Source organism: Moschus berezovskii, chromosome 21 (assembly GCF_049115385.1).
Source record: "Moschus berezovskii isolate FMDL1 chromosome 21, NW_MosBer_1.0, whole genome shotgun sequence".
NCBI classification, from domain to species: Eukaryota; Metazoa; Chordata; class Mammalia; order Artiodactyla; family Moschidae; genus Moschus; species Moschus berezovskii.
Genome location: NC_142480.1, coordinates 2,859,623 through 2,880,830, shown reverse-complemented (window position 1 = coordinate 2,880,830; position 21,208 = coordinate 2,859,623). Strand labels below are relative to the sequence as shown.

Below are 21,208 nucleotides of genomic sequence, written 5' to 3'. Positions count from 1 at the left end.
ACTGCTCACAGCTGTGATCTTGGGCAAATCAGTTCATCTTTCTGTGCCTTAATTTTCTCATCTGCAAAATGGGACTAGTGATAGTAACTACCTCAGAGCATTCTTAGGAAGATTAAATGAGCTAATGCATGTAAAAGTGCACAGTGCCTAGTGTATAGTAAGCGTGTATGTCAGTTATAACAGAAGTGATAATACTATAGTGTTGCTGTATGAAGATTTCTGGTTTATTGTTTAATTCCTGGCTTTTAATTACATTGTGGTTAGAAAGTATAGTCTATATGCTACCTATTTGAAATGTGCTTAAATTTGTTTTATAGCCGTGTACATATGTGGTCAGTTTTATAAGTTTGCTTATGAAGAATGTTTGTATCCTTATTATTAGATGCTGCCTTAAAAGTATGTCCAGTGAATAAAACCCGTTCATTGTTTTTAGTTTGTATATATCTGTTTGGACTGTCAGAGATGTTTTAATCTCCCAGTATGATGATGTATCTGTCAGCTTCCCATTTTTCCATCAATTTTGGTTTATTTTGAACTTCTTTATTTAAGTACATAGAAAATGTATAATTGTCATGTCATTTGACTTTATCTTGTCCTAGTCTTGAGTTTTTTTTGTGGCTGTCTTGTTTTCGTTTTTTTACAGTTTTATTGCAATACAATAGACATACAGCACTGTATAAATTTAAGGTGTATAGCATAAGGGTTTGACTTACACAATAAGTTTTGTGAATATGTATTATCTCATATAGATTCAAGATTAAATTTAAAAAAACCAGTTTTTACTTGTGATGAGAACTCTTAGGCTTTTCTCTTAACAACGTTCTTGTATAACATGCAGAGGTGATAACCATGTTTATCATGTTGTGCATTACATCCCCAGCACAGACTAGGCTTATGAATGGAAGTTTGTACCATCTGACTGCCTTCATCCTGTCCTTCCTCTCCCCCCAACCTTGTCATCCCAAATCTGGTGTTTTTTTCTGTGATTAAAACATTTTTTTTTAATTGACCTGCAGCTCTATATTAGTTCCTGTTATACAACATAGTGGGCTTCCCTTACGGCTCAGTTGGTAAAGAATCCGCCTGCAATGTGGGAGACCTGGGTTCAATCCCTGGGTTGGGAAGATCCCCTGGAGAAGGGAAAGGCCACCCACTCCAGTATTCTGGCCTGGAGAACACAGTCCATCGAGTCACAAAGAGTCAGGCGTGACCAAGCAACTTTCACTTCACATCACACAACACAGTGATTCAGTATTCTTATACATTTCAAAATGATCACCACGATAAGTCTAGTAATTGCAACATGTCACCACAGAAAGACACTGCATAATTCCGGATTGTGTTCCCTGCACTGTGATTTCACACCGCGATGCAGTTTGCCGCTGAAGTTTGTGCCTCTTACTCTCTGTCATCTGCTTCTTTCCTCCTCACCCCACCTGTTTGTTCTCTGAACCTATGACTCTGTTCTGTTTTGTTCGTTTCTCTTTTTAGATTCCATATATAAGTGAAATCATACAGTATTTGTCCTTCCACCCCTGACTTATTTCAGTTAGCATAATGCCCTCTATGTCCATCCATGTTTTTGCAACCAACAAGGTTTCATTTTTTATGGCTGAATAATATTCCATTGCATATATATACCACATCTTCTTTATGTGTGCCTCTATTGATGGGCACTTAGGTTATTTTTGTATCTTGATTATTGGCTGTTATGAACATGTTGTTGTTCAGTCACTAAGTTGTGTCCAACTCTGACACCATGGACTGCAGCAAGCCAGGCTACCCTGTCCTTCACTATCTCCCAGAGCTTACTCACACTCCTGTCCATTGAGTCAGTGGTGTCATCCAACCATCCTCATCCTCTGCCCCCTTCCTCTCCTGCCTTTGTTCTTTCCGAGCATCAGGGTCTTTTCCAGTGCGTCAGCTCTTTGCATCAGGTGGCCAAAGTATTGGAGCTTCAGCATCAGTCCTTCCATGAATAATCAGGGTTGATTTCCTTTAGGATTAAATGGTTTGATCTCCTTGCTGTCCAAGAGATTCTCAACAGTCTTCTCCAGCACCACAATTTAAAAATTGTCAATTCTTCAGCACTCAACCTTCTTTATGGTTCAACTCTCACATCTGAACATGACTATTGGAAAAACCATATCTTTGTCTATATACATCTTTGTCAGCAAAGTGATGTCTCTGCTTTTTAATACGCTGTCTAGGTTTGTCATAGCTTTCCTTCCAAGGAGCAAGTGTCTTTTAATCTCATGGCTGCAGTCCCCATCCACAGTGATTTTGGAGCCCAAGAAAATAAAATCACTGTTACCACTTTTTCCCTTTGTATTTGCCATGAAGTGATGGGACTGGATGCCATGATCTTAGTTTTTTGAATGTTGAGTTTTAAGCCAGCTTTTCCACTCTCTTTCACCCTTAGCACAAGGCTTTTTAGTTCCTCTTTGCTTTCTGCCATTAGGGTGGTATCATCTACTTATCTGAAGTGTTGATATTTCTCCCAGCAATCTTGATTCCAGCTTGTGAGTCATCCAGGCAATTGTTTCACATGATGTACTCTGCATATAAGTTAAATAAGCAGAGTGACAGTATACAGCCTTGACCAAGTACTCCTTTCCCAATTTGGAACCAGTCTGTTATCCCATGTCCAGTTCTGACTGTTGCTTCATGAGCTGCACACAGGTTTCTCAGGAGGCAGGTAAGGTGGTCTGATGTTCCCATCTCTTTTAAGAATTTTCCACAGTTTGTTGTGATCCACACAGTCAAAGGCTTTAGCATAGTCAGTGAAGCAGATGTTTTTCTCAAATTCTCTTGCTTTCTCTGTGATCCAGTGAATGTTGACAACTTGATCTTTGGGTCTCGTGCCTTTTCTAAATGCACCTTATACATCTGGAAGTTCTCATTTCACGTACTGTTGAAGCGTAGCTTGAAGGATTTTGAGCATGACCTTGCTAGCATGTGAAATGAGCACAATTGTGTGGTAGTTTGAACATTCTTTGGCATTACCCTTCTTTGGGATTGGAGTGAAAACAGATCTTTTCAAGTCCTGTGGCCACTGCTGAATTTTCGAAATTTGCTGACATATTGAGTGCAGTGAACGTAGAGGTGCTTTTATCTTTTCTGATTAGTGGGCTTTTTTGTTTGTTTGTTTGCTTTGGGTAAGTACCTGGAAGTGGAACTGCTGGATCATATGGTAGTTCTATTTTTAATTTTTTGAGGAATTTCCATATTGTTCCATAGCAGCTGCACCAATTTACATTCCAATAATTGTTATTTGTTGTCTTTTTGATAATAGCCTTGCTGGTGGATTCTTTTCCAACTGAGCTATTGGAAAGATCCTCTGGAGAAGGGATAGGCTACCCACTCCAGTATTCTTGGGCTTCCCTTGTGGCTCAGCTGGTAAAGAATCTACCTGCAACGTGGGAGATCCTCTGGAGAAGGGAAAGGCACATACACACACACACGCAAAAAAAAAAAAAAAAAAAAAACAGTAGGGCTTTCATGATAACTCAGTGGGTAAAGAATCCACCTGCAATGCAGGAGACTCCACTTCAATTCCTGAGTCGGGAGGATCCCCTGGAGAAGAGAAAGGCAACCCACTCAGTATCCTGGCCTAGAGAATTCCTTGGACTGTATAGTCCATGGAGTCTCAAAGAGTCGGATACAACTGAGCAGCGACTTTCAGTTTGATAATAGCGATTCTAGTAGATGTGAAGTGGTAATCTCACTGTGGTTTTGATTAACATTTCCCTTATGGCTAGTGAAGTTGAGCATCTTTTCATATGCCTGTTGGCCATCTGTATGTTTTTCCTGGAAAAGTGTTTCTTCAGGTCCTCTGCCCAGTTTTGATTGGGTTGTTTGTTTTTTGGATTTGAGACCTATTCATTTTTGCTTTTGTTTCTCTTGTCTGAGGAGACATATAAAAATAATTACCAAGATCAATTGATGTCATAGAGTTTACTGCCTGTGTTTTCTTCTAGAATTTTTATGGTTTCAGGTCTTACATTTAAGTCTTTAAGCCATTTAGAATTTATTTTTGTGCATGATTTGAGCGAGTTGTCCAATTTGATCCTTTGGCATGTAGCTATCCAATTTTTCCAATACTGTTTCTTGAAGAGGCTGCCTTTCCCCTGTTGTTTATTCTTGCCTCTTTTGTTGTAGTTGTTGTTGATTTGCTGAGTCTTGTCCGACTCTTTGCTACTGCATGGTCTGCAGCATGCCAGGCTTCCCTGTCCTCGACTGTTTCCTGGAGTTCGCTCAGATTTATGTCCATTGAATCAGTGATGCTATTTAATTATCTCATCCTCTGCTGCCCTCTTCTCCTTCTGCCTTCAGTCTTTTCCAGCATCAGGGTCTTTTCCAGCATCAGGGTCTTTTCCAGTGAGTCAGCCCTTTGCATTGGGTGGCCAGGGTATTTTAACTTCAGCATCAGCCCTTCCCAGTGAATGCTGCTGCTGCTGCTGCTAAGTCACTTCAGTCGTGTCCGACTCTGTGTGACCCCATAGATGGAAGCCCACCAGGCTCCCCCGTCCCTGGGATTCTCCAGGCAAGAACACTGGAGTGGGTTGCCATTTCCTTCTCCAATGTGTGAAAGTGAAAAGTGAAAGGGAAGTCGCTCAGTCGTGTCCGACCCTTAGCGACCCCACGGACTGCAGCCTACCAGGCTCCTCCATCCATGGGATTTTCTAGGCAACAGTACTGGAGTGGCTTGCCATTGCCTTCTCCGTCCAGTGAATAGTCAGGGTTTATTTCCTTTAGGATTGACTAGTTTGATCTCTCTGTGGTCCACGGGACTCTCAGGAGTCTTCTCTAGCACCACAATGTGAAGGCATTAATTCTTTGATGCTCAGCCTTCTTTATAGTCCAGCTCTCACATCCGTACGTGACTGGAAAGCCATAGCTTTGACTGTACACATCTTTGTCAGCACAGCAATGTCTCTGCTTTTTAATACACCGTCTAAGGCAATGGCAAGCCACTCCAGTACTCTTGCCTAGAAAATCCCATGGGTGGAGGAGCCTCGTAGGCTGCAGTCCGTGGGGTCGCTAAGGGTCAGACACGACTGAGCGACTTCACTTTCACACATTGGAGAAGGAAATGGCAACCCACTCCAGTGTTCTTGCCTGGAGAATCCCAGGGAAGGGGGAGCCTGGTGGGCTTCCGTCTATGGGGTCACAGAGAATCGGACACGACTGAAGTGACTTAGCAGTAGCAGAGTTGACATAACTTTCTTTCCAAGGAGCAGACGTCTTTTAATTTCATGGCGGCAGTCACCATCTGCAGTGATTTTGAAGCCCAAGAAAGTAAAATCTATCTGTGCTTTCTTCTTTTCCCCTTCTGTTTGCCATGAAATAGATTATCTATGTTGTAGATTAATTGTCAAAAAAAAGTGCAAGTTCATTTCTAGGCGCTCTATTCGATTCTGTTGATCTATGTGTGTGTTTTTGTTCCAGGATCATGCTGTTTTGGTGACTGTAGCTTTGTATTATAGTCTGAAGTCAGGGAGCATGCATCTTCAGTTCTGTTCTTCTTTCTGAAGATTGTTTTGGCTATTCAGAGTCCTTTGTTTTGATAGAAATTTTGGAATTTTTTTATACCATTTGTATTTTGATAGAGTTGCATTGAGTCTGAACATTGGCTTGAGTAGTCTGATCATTTTAACTGTTAATTTCTTCCCATCCAGGAGCATGGCATATCTTTCCTTCTGTTTATATCGTTTAGTTTTGTCATCATTGTCTTATAGTTTTCCATATACAGATCTTTTATCTCCTTAGATTTATTCTTAGATATTTTATTTTTTTTGATGTGATGGTAACTGGAGTTTTCTTAATTTTTCTTACTTATGGTTGGTTGATAGTGTAGAAAAATGCAACAGATTCAGTGTATTAATTTTGCATCCTTCAACTTTTCCAACTTTATTGAAGAGTTCTTTTAGTTTCTTGGTGTCATCTTCAGGGTTTTCTATGTATAGTATCATGTCATCTGCAAAAAGTTACAGTTTTACTTCTTTCTTTTAAGTGTGGATTCCTTTTATTTCTTTTTGTTTTACTGCTGTGGCTAGGACTTCTGAAACTATCTTGAATAAAAGTGACAACAGTGAGCCTCTTGTCTTGTTTCTCATCTTAGAGAAAATGATTTCAGCTTTTCACTGTTGAGTATGATGTTAGCTGTGTGCTTGTCATATGTGACCTTTATTATGGTGAGGTATGGTTCCTCTGTACCCACTTTGTTGAGAGTTTTTGTCATAAATGTATGTTGAATTTTGTCCATAGCTTTGTCTGCATCTTTTGAGATGATGATTTGATTTTTTTATTCGGTTTGTTAATGTAGTATACTGCATTGATTGATTTGCAGATAGTGAACCATCCTTGCACACATAGGATAAATCCCACTTGCTCATAGTTTATGATCCTTCAGGTTTATTGTTGAGCTTGGTTTGCTAATAGTTGAGGATTTTTGTGACAGTGTTCGTCAGTGATATTGGCCTGTAATTTTATTCTGTGTGTGTGTGTGATATCTTTGTCTGGTTTTGGCGTCAGAATGATACGGGCCTCGTTGAGTTAAGTGTTCCTTATTCTGCAATTTTTTGAAATAGATTGAGAAGAGTAAGTGTTAACTCCTCTCTAAATGTTTCATAGAATTCACCTGTGAAGCTGTCTGGTCCTAGACTTTTAAAAACACTCAACACAAGTCTAGGACCAGACAGCTTCACAGGTGAATTCTATTACTGGTTCAGTTTCATTACTGGTAATTGGTGTGTTCATATTTTGTATTTCTTTCTGGTTCTGTCTTGGGAGATTGTACATTTCAAGGAGTTTGTCTGTAAGTTGTCCAGCTTATTGGCATATAATTGTTTGTGGCGGTCTCTTATGATTCTTTGTATTTCTGTGGTGTCAGTTGTAACCTTTTCTTTTCATTTCTGATTTTATTGATTTGAGCTCTCTCTTTTCCTTGTTGAGTCTGTCTAAAGGTCTATCAATTTTGTTTGTTTTCAGAGTCAGCAGTCAATTTAGTTGATTTTTTCTATTTTTAAAAAAATTTTATTTACTTATTGATCTTTGTCCTTTTATACAGTTCATAAGGTTCTCAAGGCAAGTATATTGGGGTGGTTTGCTGTTCCCTCCTCCAGTGGATCACATTTTGTCAGAACTCTCCACTGTGACCCTTTAGTCTTGGGTGGACCCTACACGGCATGGCTCACAGCTTCATCGAATTATGCAAACCCCTTCACCATAACAAGGCAGTGATCCATGAAGGGGATATGACACCGAAAGATGAGTCCCCCAGGTCTGAAGGTGTCTGATATGCTACTGCGGAAGAGTGAAGAAGAACTACTAGTAGCCCCAGAAAGAACGAAGTGGCTGGACCAAAGTGGAAACAGTGCTCAGTTGTGGGTATGTCTGGTGATGAAAGTAAAATCTGGTGCTGCTAACAACAGTATTGCATAGGAACCTGGAGTGTTAGGTCCATGAATCTAGGTAAACTGGACATGGTCAAGCAGGAGATGGTAAGAATAAACATCAACATCTTAGGAATCAGTGAACAGAAGTGTGTGAGAACGGGCAAATTTAATTCAGATGACCATTAAATCTACTTCTGTGGTCAGGAATCCTATAGAAGAAATGGAGAAGCCCTTATAATCAACAAAAGAGTCCAAAAGGAAATACTTGGGTGCAACCTCAAAAACACCAGAAGATCTTGGTTCATTTCCAAGGCAGGCCATTCAGTATCACAGTAATCCAAGTCTATATCCCAGCCACTAATGCCAAAGAAGCTGACGTTGATCAGCTTTATGAAGACCTCCTAGAACTTACACCAAAAAAAGATGTTCTGTTCATCATTGGGGATTGGAATGCAAAAGTAGGAAGTCAAGAGATACCTGGAGTAAAGTTTGGCCTTGAAGTACAAAATGAAGTGGGCAAAGGCTCACTGAATTCTTGCAAGAGAATGTACTGGTCATAGCAAATATCTTTTTACAACAACACAAGAGACGACTTTAGACATGGACATCACCAAATGGGTCAATACAAAAATCAAATTGATTACATTCTTTGTAGGTGAAGATGGAGAAGCTCTATACAGTCAGCAAAAACTAGACCTGGAGCTGACTGTGGCTCAGATTATCAGCTTTTCATAGCAAAATTCAGGCTTAAAGAAAGCAGGGAAAACCACTAGGCCAGCCAGGAACGACTTAAATCAAATGCCCTATGAATATGCACTGGAGGTAATGAATAGATTCAAGGGATTAGAACTTGTACATAGTGTTCCTGAAGAACTATGGACAGAGATCTGTAATACTGTATAGGAGGCAGTGAACAAAACCATCCCAAAGAAAAAGCAAAAAGGCAAAGTGGTTATCTGAGGAGGCATTACAAATAGCTAAAGAAGAGAAGCGAAAAGCAAGGGAGGAAGGGAAAGGCATGCACAGCCAAATGCAGACTTGCAGAGAACGGCATGGAGAGATAAGAAGCCCGTCTTCAGTGAGCAGTGTCTAAAGCTAGAGGAGAGCGACAGAGTGGGGGAGACTAGAGGTCTCTTCAGGAAAATGGAAGATCTCAAGGGGGCACTTTGCCCTAAGATGGGCACAATAAAGGACAAAACTGGTAGAGACCTAGTAGATGCTGAAGAGATCAAGAAGAGATGGAAACAATGCACAGAAGAACTGTACAAAAAGATCTTAAGGCACTGGATTACTGCGATGCTGTGAAGAGTCACCCAGAGCCAGACGTTCTGGAGAGAGAAGTCAAGTGGGCCTTGGGAAGCACTGCTGTTGCTAAAGCTAGTGGATGCTTTTAGGATGGTAGTGGAATTTTAGTAGAACTCTTCAGAATGCTAAAGGATGATGCCATCAAGGTGTTGCATTCAATAATGTCAGCAAATCTGGAAGATGCAGCAGTGGCTACAGGACTGGAAAAGATCAATCCTCATGTTCCCAAGAAGGGTAGCACTAAAGAATGTGCTAACCATCGGACAGTTGCCCTCATCTCCCATGCTAGTAAGGGCATGCTTAAAATGCTGCGTGCTAGGCTTCAGCATTGTGCAAACCAAGAACTTCCAGATGTCCGAGCTTGGTTTAGAAAAGGAAGAGAAACCAGAGATCAAATTGCAAACATTCGCTGGATCATAGAGAAGGCAGTGGAATTCCAGAAAAACTTCTACCTCTGTTTCATCAACTTCTCCAAAGCCTTTGACTAAGTGGATCATAATAAACTGTGGAAAGCTCTTCAAGAGATGGGAATACCAGACCATCTACCTATCTCCTGTGAAACCTGTTTGTGGGTCAAGAAACAACAGTTAGAACCCTGCATGGAACAACTGATTGGTTCAGGGTTGAGAAAGGAGTGCGACAGGGCTATCTGCTGTCACCCTGTTTGTTAAAATCTACATGATGCCGTCATGAGAAATGCCGGGCTGGATGAGTTACAAGCTGGAATCAAGATAGGTGGGAGAAACATCAACAACTACAGATACGTGGATGATCCCACTCTAATGGCAGAAAGCGAAGAGGAACTAAAGAGCCTCTTGAGGGTGAAGGAGAGTGAAAGGGTTGCCTTAAATTAAAAAAAAACTAAGATCATGTCATCTAGCCCCTTTACTTCATGGCAAGTAGAGGGGGACAAGGTGGAAGTGGTGACAGATTTCCTCTTCTTGGTCTCCAAAATCACTGCGGATGGTGACTGCAGCCATGAAATCAGAAGATGTTTGCTTCTTGGCAGGAAAGCTTTCAACAGTGTCTTGAAAAGCAGAGACATTACTCTGCCAACAACGGTCCTTATAGTCAAGACTATGGTCTTCCCAGCTGGACTGTAAAGAAGGCAGAGCACTGAAGAGTTGATGCCTTCAAACTGTAGTGCTGGAGGAGACTCCTGAAAGTCCCTTGGACTGCAAGGAGATCAAACCAGTCAATCTTATGGGAAATCAACCCTGAATACTCATTGGAAGGACTGATGCTGAAGCTCCAGTGTTCTGGTCACCTGATGAACAGCTGACTTACTGGGAAAGTCCCTGATGCTGGGGAAGATTGAGGGCAGAAGGAAAAGAGGATGTCAGTGGATGAGATGGCTGGATGACATCACTGATGCAATGGACGTAAACTTGGGCAGACTTCGGGAGATGGTGAGGGACAGGGAGGCCTGGCGTGCTGCAGTCCATGGGTCGCAAAGAGTTGGACATGACTGGGCAACTGAACAACAACAGTAGCATGTATGTTTGGCTTTGCCAGGTCTCTGTGCTGCACGCAGGCTTTCTCTAGTCGTGGCTGTGCTGTGCTTAGTTGCTCAGTCATATCTGATTCTTTGCAACCAACCCCATGGACTGTAGCCCGCCAGGCTCCTCTGTTCATGAGGATTCTCTAGGCAAGAATACTGGAGTAGATTGCCGTGCCCTCTTCCAGGGGAATCTTCCCAATCCAGGGGTCGAACCCAGGTCTCTCGCTTTGCAGGTGAAGTCTTTACTGACTGAGCCACCAGGAAAGCCCCTAGTTGGGGCAAACGAGGGCTACTCTTTATTGCAGTATGTGAGCTTCTCATTGTGGTGACTTCTCTTTTTTGTGGAGTGTAGGCTCTAGGGCAACCTGGCTTCAACAGTTGTGGCAAGGGAGCTCAGTAGTTGTGGGGGTGTGGGTTTTGTTGCTCTGTGGCATGTGGGATCTTCCCCAACCAGGGATGAAATCCGTGACCCCTGAACTGTCAGCTGGATTGTTAACCACTGGACCACCAGGAAAGTCCTGTATCTGTTTTTTCCAGAGTATTTTCCTTTATAGTTTATTACTAGGTAGTGAATATAATTCCGCAAATGAAAGTGAAAGAAAGTGAAAGTGTTAGTCGCTCAGTCACGTCTGACTCTTTGTGATCCCATGAACTGAACCTCCCGTCTCCTCTGTCTATGGAATTCTCCAGGCAAGAATACTGGAGTCGGGATCGTCCCAATCCAGGGATCAACCCAGGTCTCCTGCATTGCAGGCAGATTCTTTAGCATCTGAGCCACTAGGGAAGCCCCATAATTCCCTGTGTTATACAGTAAATCATTGTTGCTAACCTATTTTATGTACAGTAGATTGTAGATTTTATCTGTTAGCCCCATGTTTCTAATTTATCCTCTCCCCTTTTCCCTTTTGGTATGTTTGTCTTCTGTGTTTGTGAATTTATTTCTGTTTTGTTTATAGATTGATTTTTATTATTTTTTAGATTACATATTTAAATAATACCATAAAATGCTTTTTTCCTGAATTACTTCACTAAGTATATAACATTCTCTAGGTCCATCCATGTTGCCAGATTGCAATATTTGATTCTTTTTTTTATGGGTGAGTAATATGCTGGGATGGAGAAGGAAATGGCAACCCACTCCAGGGTTCTTGCCTGGAGAATCCCAGGGATGGGGGGGCCTGGTGGGCTTCCGTCTATGGGGTCACACAGAGTCGGACACGACTGAAGTGACTCAGCAGCAGCAGCAGCAATATGCTGGGAAAGGTTGGGGGCAGGAGGAGAAGGGGACAAAAAGAATGAGATGGCTGGATGGCGTCACCGACTCTGTGGACATGAGTTTGAGTGAACTCCAGGAGTTGATGATGGACAGGGAGGCCTGGCGTGCTATGATTCATGGGGTCGCGGAGAGTTGGACACGACTGAGCAACTGAACTGAACTGAACTGAATATTCTATACTGTGTGTTTATATGTATACCCATATAAAATGGATGAAACACAAGCTGGAATCAAGATTGCCCGGAGAAATATCAATAACCTCAGATATGCAGATGACACCACCCTTATGGCAGAAAGTGAAGAAGAACTAAAGAGCCTCTTGATGAAAGTGAAAGAGGAGAGTGAAAAAGGTGGCTTAAAACTCAACATTCAGGAAACTAGGATCATGGCTTCGGGTCCCATCACTTCATGGCAAACAGATGGAGAAACTGGAAACAGTGAGAGACTTTATTTTCTTGGGCTTCAAAATCGCTGCAGGTGGTGACTGCAGCCATAAAATTAAAAGACACTTGGCTCCTTGGAAGAAAAGCTATAACCAACCTAGACAGCATATTAAAAAACAGAGACATTACTTTGCCGACAAAGGTCTGTCTAGTCAAACCTATGGTTTTTCCAGTAGTCATGTATGAATGTGAGAGTTGGAACATAAAACTGAGCCCTGAAGAATTGATGTTTTTGAACTGTGGTGCTGGAGAAGACTCTTGAGAGTCCCTTGGACTACAAGGAGATCCAACCAGTCCATCCTAAAGGAAATCAGTCCTGAATATTCTTCATTGGAAGGACTGATGCTGAAGCTGAAGCTCCAATACTTTGGCCATCTGATGCGAAGAACTGACTCATTTGAGAAGACCCTGATGCTGGGAAAGATTGGGGGCAGGAGGAGAAGGGGACAACCGAAGGTGAGATGGCTGGATGGCATCACCAACTCAACGGACATGAGTTTGTGCAAGCTCCGGGAGCTGGTGACGGAGAGGGAAGCCTGGTGTGCTGCAGTCCATGGGGTCGCAAAGAGTGACACGACTGAGTGACTGAACTGAACTGATATGTATACACACTGCATCTTCTTAAGGCAGTCATCTGTTCATGGGCACTTGGGTTGTTCTCATATCTTGGCTATTACAAATAGTGCTGCTGTGAACATTGGGGTGCATGTATCTTTTTGAATTTGAATTTTTATCTTTTCTGGGTTTATGTCCAGGAGTGGCATTCCTGGATCATCTGGTAGCTCTTTTTTTGTTGTTTTTTTGGTTGTACCACATAGCATGCGGGATCCTAGTTCCCTGACCCTTGCGTCCCGTGTTGGAAGCATGGAGTTTTAACCAGTGGAACGCCAGGGAAGTCCTATTTTTCGCTTTCTAGGGAGAATGGCAAGCCACTCCAGTACTCTTGCCTAGAAAATCCCATGGATGGAGGAGCCTGGTAGGCTGCAGTCCATGGGGTCGCTAAGGGTCGGACATGACTGAGCGACTTCACTTTTCACTTTCACACATTGGAGAAGGAAATGGCAACCCACTCCTGTGTTCTTGCCTGGAGAATCCCAGGGACGGGGGAGCCTGGTGGGCTTCCGTCTATGGGGTCACACAGAGTCGGACACGACTGAAGTGACTTAGCAGCAGCAGCAGCAGCAGGGAGCCTCCATACTGTTTTTCAGAGCAGCTGCAGGAAGTGTAGGAAGGTTCTCTTTTCTTCACACCCTCATCAGTGTTTATCATTTGTAGACTTTTTGATGATGGTCATTCTTAGTGGTTTGAGTTGACACCTCGTTGTACTTTTGATTTGCATTTCTCTAATAATTAGCAATGTTTAGCATCTTTTCATGTGCCTCTTGACCTTCTGTATGTCTGCTTTGCAGAAATGTCTGTTTAGATCTTCTGCCCATTTTTTGAGTGGGTTCTTTTTTTATTTGATGTTGAATTGTGTGAACTGTTTGTGTGTTTTGGATATTAACACTTTGTTGATCATATCATTTACAAATATTTTCTTCCTTTCCGTAGGTTGTGTTTTTGTTTCACTGATGGTGTTCTTTGCTGTGCAGAAGCTTTTAGGTTTAATTAAGTTTCATTTGTTTATTTTTGCTTTTATTTCTTTTGCCTTAGGAGACCGATATAGGAAAATACTGGCATGAGTTTATGTCAGAGAATGTTTTGCCTGTGTTCGCTTCTAGGAATTTTATGGTGTCATGTCTTATATTTAGGTCTTTCAGTCATTTTGAGTTTATTTTTTGTAGTACAGTGTTGTTATTGTCACCATGCTATTCATTACATCCCCATGGTTTATTCATTCTAGCACTGAAAGTTTGTACCTTTTAGTCTTCCCTTCATGATATCACCCCATTCCACCCTCCGCCCCTGGTAAGCACCACTGTTTTCTATGTCTGAGCTTTTTTCGAATTCCACATTAGTGAGATCATGTGGTGGTTGTCTCTGCCTTGTTTTCCTCAAGTACTGCCCTCAGGATCCACCCGGATGGTCCCAGATGGCAACGTTTCATTTTCATAGTTGAATAGTATTCCTGTGTGTCCATGTTCATTCTTTTATCCATGGATACACACTGAGGTGGTTTCCAGCATTGGCTGCTGCACATAGTGCTGCTGTGAACACTGAGGTACATGTGTCTGTCTCACCTAGTGCTTTCCTTTTCTTCAGACACATGGGATTGCTGGATCATATGATAGCTTTATTTTTAATTTTTGAGGAACCTCCATACTATTTTCCATAGTGACTGCACCAGTTTACATTGCCACTGACATGTACTTTTTCTCCACCTTCTTACCAACTCCTGCTGTTTCTTGTCTTTTTCATAATAGCCATTCTAACAGGTGTCAGGTAACACCTCATAGCATGTCCCTGATAATAATGTTGAGCTTTTTTTTTCTTCAGTGTACATGTTGGCCACCTATATATCTTCTCTGGAAAGCTGTCTAGTTGAATCTTCAGCTCATTTTTAAATTGAATTTTTTTTTTTGCTGTGAAGTTGTATGAGTTCTTTTTTATTTTGTATATTAGTCACTTATCAGATATATGGTCTGCAAGTATTTACTCCCAAAATTTGCAAGTATTTTCTCTTTTGATTCAGTGGTTTTCAGTCGGTTGCCTTTCATTTTGCTGATAAATTCCTTTGCTTTGCTGAAGTGTTTTATTTTGATGTAGTCCCACTTATTTATTTTTGCTTCTGTGCTTTTGGTTTTGGGCTAACACTGTTATACATGTCTTTGTGTTTGCTCTTTTGTTGCTTACTCATTTCTGTGATTCCCACTTCTGTTTCTTTAAACATTCCATATGTGTTTATAATTCTGTGTTTGTTAATTGCAGTATCTGAAGTCCAGTATCTGCAAACTGTTGCGCATAGTGTTTTGTTGAGTATTTGTCATCTTTGAATGTATTTTTATTGCGGCAGTCTGAAAGACTAATTCTCAAAGAAAGTTAGCTTAAAATTGTTTTCCTCCTGCTGGGTCAAGGTGAGTAAACAAGAAATAGGTTATCGGTTTTTCAAGTTGCTTGTTTGTTGCCCACGTGTTTTTAGGCACTAGTTCTGCAGTCATGTGCCTCCCTGTAACTACACTAGGAAACTGAGAGTAAGATGGCGTTTCCTGAAACTGAGTGAGGTTTTGCTTTCCTTTATTCAGTTGTAGTGGGTATCCCTGTGAAAGCTCTAAATTCTTTCATTCTGGAAACATACTTAGTTTTCTTTTTGTAAGTAAGCTGTGCAGGTTTTCCAGCTTTTAGGAAATGAGCAACATAAGAGATATAAAATTACAATCATGAAATAATTCTCTGCAAGTTTTAAATGAATTATTTTTTCTTTTGTAAAAGAGAATTTAATCGTGTATTACTTGAATGCATTCTTATGAAGAGAATCCAAACAATAAGAAAGTATGTGGAGCAAGAAAGCACAGATTTCATTTTTTCCTCTCAATCCAGTGCCCCCACTTCTTTCCTAGAATTTATCCACTGTTTAAATTTACCAGGTGGTTTTTATCTCCGGTTTGATATTTTTGCTTTTTAATTCATTTCAGTTCAGTTCAGTTCAGTCGTTGAGTCGTGTCCGACTCTTTGCAACCCCATGAATTGCAGCACACCAGGCCTCCCTGTCCATCACTAACTCCCGGAGTTCACTCAAACTCATGTCCATCGAGTCGGGGATGCCATCCATCCATCTCATCCTCTGTCATCCTCTTCTCCTCCTGCCCCCAATCCCTCCCAGCATCAGTCTTTTCCAGTGAGTCAACTCATCACATGAGGGGGCCCAAAGTATTGGAGTTTCAGCTTTAGCATCAGTCCTTCCAATGAACACCCAGGACTGATCTCCTTTAGAATGGACCGATTGGATCTCCTTGCAGTCCAAGGGACTCTCAAGAGTCTTCTCCAGCACCACAGTTCAAAAGCATCAATTCTTCGGCACTCAGCCTTCTTCACAGTCCAACTCTCACATCCATACATGACCACTGGAAAAACCATAGCCTTGACTAGACGGACCTTTGTTGGCAAAGTGACATCTCAGCTTTTTAATATGCTATCTAGGTTGGTTTACTCACTTAAAAAATACTTAAGCTAGAAACAAGTATTCTCACTTTTAAAATAATGGTTTCATTAAGATATTCACAAAATGTACAATTTAGTTGTTTAAAGTGTACAAATCAGTGGTTTTCAATATGTTCACAAATTGTGCAACCATTACTACTCAGTTTTGGACCATTCTTGCTGTCCCATGAAGAGATGCTCTGCTCATTAACAGTCTCTCCTTTCTCCCAAACACCCCACACCCACTAGCAACCACTCATTTACTTTGTGTTTATAGAATTGCCTACTCTGGACATTTCATATAGATGGAATTGTATACTGTATCTTTTCTGTGTGTGACAGACTGCTTTCACTTTTGTATGATTTCAGGTTGAATCTATACAGAACACGGATCAGTACTTCATTCTTGCTTATGGCAGTGTAACAGTCCATCATACACATAGACTAAATTTTGCTTATTCATTCATCGGTTGATGTACATTTAGATGGTTTCCACCTTTTGGCTGTTATGAATAGTGCTATGAAAGTTTGTATACAAGTTTTTATGTGGCTACACACTGGTTACCCACTCTAGTATTCTTGCCTGGAGAACTCCATGGACAGGGGAGCCTGGCGGGCTACAGTCCATGGATGGGGTCACAAAGAGTTGACCGTGACTGAGCAACTGACACTTTGCTTTCCACTTTCACGTTTCCCTCCTCTGGGCTGTAACCTGGGAATGGAGTTGCTGCCTTACGGTGACTGTTTGGCCTTTTGAAGAACCGCTCAACTCCTTTCTTTCCTGTGCTTGATTCTTTGGGACTGTGACTCAGCCAGTTCCTGTGGAAGGACTTTGAAGATTTTGCTGCCTTACAGCACTGTAAGCAGTGCTGTAATGACCATCCCTGTTAGAGTCCTCCAGAGAAAGACGCAGTGGTGTGTGGGTGAGTGTTCAGACACTATTTTACGGTATTGACTTCTGTGATCATGGATGCCCAGCACGTGTGACCTTTGTAGGGCAGGTTCTGCAGGAGGAAGCTGAGGCTCCGTGTTGAGGTAGGGAAATCTCAAGTTTTCCCCGTAAGGCCTTTCAGTGATGGAGCGTTTCTTCCTTACTTAATGTCAGCTCATATAGCCAAAGCTATAGCGCCTAGATTAGCGCTGGATTCCATGCCTGGTGCTGTAACCAGCCCAGTTGACACCTGTGTTAAGAAATCTCTAGGGCAGGCACTTACAAACTTTGAAACATATGCTGGTGTTTTCTATTCTTATTCTTTCTTTTTCCTTTTTTTTTTTTTTTTAATGCTGATTAGGACCCAGTCAGTAAATTGGCCCAACCTGCACTTTGGAAGGCATTGCTACTGATAACGTGTGTTATATCTAGAACTGGGTTGCGGAGAATCTCTGCTTCAGCTCTCTCACACACTGCCAGCGCTCCCTGAAGCAGTTGAACCAATGTACATTGCCACTGGCAGTGCGAATTCCCTTGATGGCAACTGATAATTTCAGTTTCCTTGTCTTTCTTCTCAAGAGGCAGGTCAGGTGGTCTGGGATTCCCATCTCTTTCAGAATGTTCCACAGTTTATTGTGATCGACACAGTCAAAGGCTTTGGCATAGTCAATGAAGCAGAAATAGATGTTTTTCTGAAACTCTCTTGCTTTCTCCATGATCCAGCGGATGTTGGCAATTTGATCTCTGGTTCCTCTGCCTTTTCTAAAACCTGCTTGAACATCTGGGAGTTCACGGTTTACATACTGCTGAAGCCTGGCTTGGAGAATTTTGAGCATGACTTTACTAGCGTGTGAGATGAGTGCAATTGTGCAGTAGTTTGAGCATTCTTTGGCATTGCCTTTCTTTGGGATTGGAATGAAGACTGACCTCTTCCAGTCCTGTGGCCAGCGCTGAGTTTTCCAAATCTGCTTGCATATTGAGTGCAGCACTTTCACAGCATCATCTTTCAAGACTTGAAATAGCTCAACTGGAATTCCATCACCTCCACTAGCTTTGTTCGTAGTGATGCTTTCTAAGGCCCACTTGACTTCACATTCCAAGATGTCTGGCTCTAGGTCAGTGATCACGTTATCGTGACTATCTTGGTCGTGAAGATCTTTTTTGTACAGTTCTTCTGTGTATTCCTGCCACCTCTTCTTAATATCTTCTGCTTCCCAGTCCACCTGACCTGCCTCTTGAGAAACCTGTATGCAGGTCAGGAAGCAACAGTTAGAACTGGACATGGAACAACAGACTGGTTCCAAAATAGAAAAAGGTGTACGTCAAGGTTGTATATTGTCACCTTGCTTATTTAACTTATATGCAGAGTACATCATGAGGAACGCTGGGCTGGAAGAAGCACAAGCTGGAATCAAGATTGCTGGGAGAAATATCAATAACCTCAGATATGCAGATGACACTACCCTTATGGCAGAAAGTGAAGAGGAACTCAAAAGCCTCCTGATAAAAGTGAAAGAGGAGAGTGAAAAGGTTGGCTTGAAGCTCAACATTCGGAAAACAAAGATCATGGCATCTGGTCCCATCACTTCATGGGAAATAGATGGAAAAACAGTGGAAACAGTGTCAGACTTTATTTTTGGGGGCTCCAAAATCACTGCAGATGCTGATTGCAGCCATGAAATTAAAAGACACTTGCTCCTTGGAAGGAAAGTTATGACCAACCTTGATAGTATATTAAAAAGCAGAGACATTACTTTGCCAACCAAGGTCCGTCTAGTCAAGGCAATGGTTTTTCCCGTGGTCATGTATGGATGTGAGAGTTGGACTGTGAAGAAGGCTGATCGCCAAAGAATCGATGCTTTTGAACTGTGGTGTTGGAGAAGACTCTTGAGAGTCCCTTATACTGCAAGGAGATCCAACCAGTCCATTCTAAAGGAGATCAATCCTGGATGTTCATTGGAGGGACTGATGCTAAAGCTGAAACTGCAATACTTTGGCCACCTCATGCGATGAGTTGACTCACTGGAAAAGACTCTGATGCTGGGAAAGGTTGGGGGCGGGAGGAGAAGGGGACGACGGAAAATGAGATGGCTGGATGGCATCACCGACCCTGTGGACATGAGTTTGAGTGTACTCCGGGAGTTGGTGATGGACAGGGAGGCCTGGCATGCTGTAATTCATGGTGTCGCGGAGAGTCGGACACGACTGAGCAACTGAAGTGAACTGAACTGAACTGTCTTTCTTCAGCTTCCCTCCAGGTCGGAAAGGTTTTTAACACTTGATAATCAACTTTAAACGAGGAGAATGTTGTGAATCACTGTGTTGTACAACTGTAACTTATAAAGATCTTGTACATCAATGACACTTCAATGAAAGTTTTACTTAACAAGAGAGCACAGCTGTAGAGTTATTGACACCTTCGGCAGATGTCAGTGTCTGTCCAGAAGTGAATGGCACTGCTTTCTTTTCATTGTATTTGTATCCAGACTGCATTCGGCGACATGGACTGGTGTTTGGTGTCTGTATTTGTTAGTATCAAGGCATGTGTAGCTTCATGTAACCACCCCTGCAGCTGGGATACAGAGCAGTTCCATCGCCTCAAAACATTACCTCACACAACGCTTAGCCTTCCTCCCATTCCTTCCCTACCTTTACAGTTTTCACCTATCCCAGAAAGTCACATAAATGGAATTACACAGTATGCTTTTGAGGTATGGCCACGTTGCTGCTGTATCAGTAGTTAATGTATTTTGAATGCTAGGTAGTATTGCAGTGTGTTTAACCTTTCCAGCTTGTTTAACCTTTTACTCTTTGAAGGACATTTTTGGGGTTTCTTTCCCAGTTTTTGACAGTTGTGAATTGTAAGTCATTGTGTGCAAGTTTTATTGTGAACATGTATTAACTCTCCCTGGAGAAGGAAATGGCAACCCACTTCAGTATTCTTGCCTGGAGAATCCCATGGACAGAGGAGCTTGGCAGGCTACAGTCCATAGGATCACACAGATTCAGACATGACTGAAGCGACTTAGCATGCATGCATGTATGTTAACTCTGTAGGTTATATCAGTTCAGTTCAGTTCAGTCGCTCGGTCGTGTCCGACTCTCTGCGACCCCATGAATCACAGCACGCCAGGCCTCCCTGTCCATCACCAACTCCCGGAGTTCACTCAAACTCATGTCCGTAGAGTCGGTGATGCCATCCAGCCATCTCATTCTCTGTCGTCCCTGTCTCCTCCCACCCCCAATCCCTGTCAAATCACTGAAATACCCAGTATGCTAATGGCAGTGAAGGGTAAGGTTATTCAAAGCACACATGAAAAATTCATAGTTGGAAAGAATCCTTGAACAACTTGCCACATGCAGCTTCTTGTGCCGAATCAGCTTCCGTTCTCTGTGTCCCCGTCCAGGCGCGGAGCATCTTAGTCCGTGGTGACTAAACCCTCAGGCGCTGCAGCCATCCTGGCTGAGCGTGAGCTCAGTCCAGGTCTGCCTCCCAGCAGCTGAGTGACCTGTTTGTTTCCTCACCTAGCAGATGAGAATAGTCGTCACACCTACCTCACATGTGCCTGTGTGTTACATAAATAAAAGTTTAGGTGGAAAAAGACCTGGAAGCAGAAACGTTTCAGCAAACTTCAGGACCCCCCTGCCCCTGCACCCACCCATGTTAAATGCACCGGTTCTATCGGGGCAGATTTCAGTAGACTGGGTGATGTCATCGTCTTCTGAAGTTTAAAACAGACCAGAGTGGTGGTGCTGGTTGTCACTAGTTCAGTCAGTTCAGTCCAGTCGCTCAGTCATGTCCGACTCTCCACGACCCCATGAATCACAGCACGCCAGGCCTCCCTGTCCATCACCAACTCCCGGAGTTCACTCAAACTCATGTCCATATCTGCTAAATTTTTAATAAGAATTTTCTTTTTTTGTTTTTCCCAAGCCAAACTAGCAAGACGAAGTCAAGAACGAGACAATCTTGGAATGCTGGTCTGGTCACCTAATCAAAATCTATCAGAAGCAAAATGTAAGTTTTAAAGTACTTTTATCTTCCATCTTTCTTATTTACTGCAAACTTTTAGAGTTACCTTTGTAGCTAAAAGTCTCTAGATATATTACATTTATTTTACATTTTTTAAGTAAGTAATTTGAAGAATCTGAAAATACCTTCTTTGTTGTATCCTGTCATAATGATTTAAAGATTCTTAAAGTATGGTTTCATAATTTATATGTAAAATGTGGAAGTAGCTAACATTCTGAAGTAACTAGGAGGAAAGGTTCAGA

General features: G+C 42.1%; 1 protein-coding gene across 2 annotated transcripts in view; it reads left to right on the top strand.

The window, feature by feature from the left end:
- The window catches only part of RCOR1 (REST corepressor 1), a 124,059-nt gene that overhangs the window by 62,198 nt on the left and 40,653 nt on the right, over positions 1-21,208 (top strand). For both annotated transcript variants that reach the window (XM_055418593.2, XM_055418592.2), the window contains exon 3: positions 20,868-20,951. In XM_055418593.2, coding sequence (XP_055274568.1) covers positions 20,868-20,951 — 84 coding nt within the window. The remainder of the gene's footprint in view (positions 1-20,867; positions 20,952-21,208) is intronic.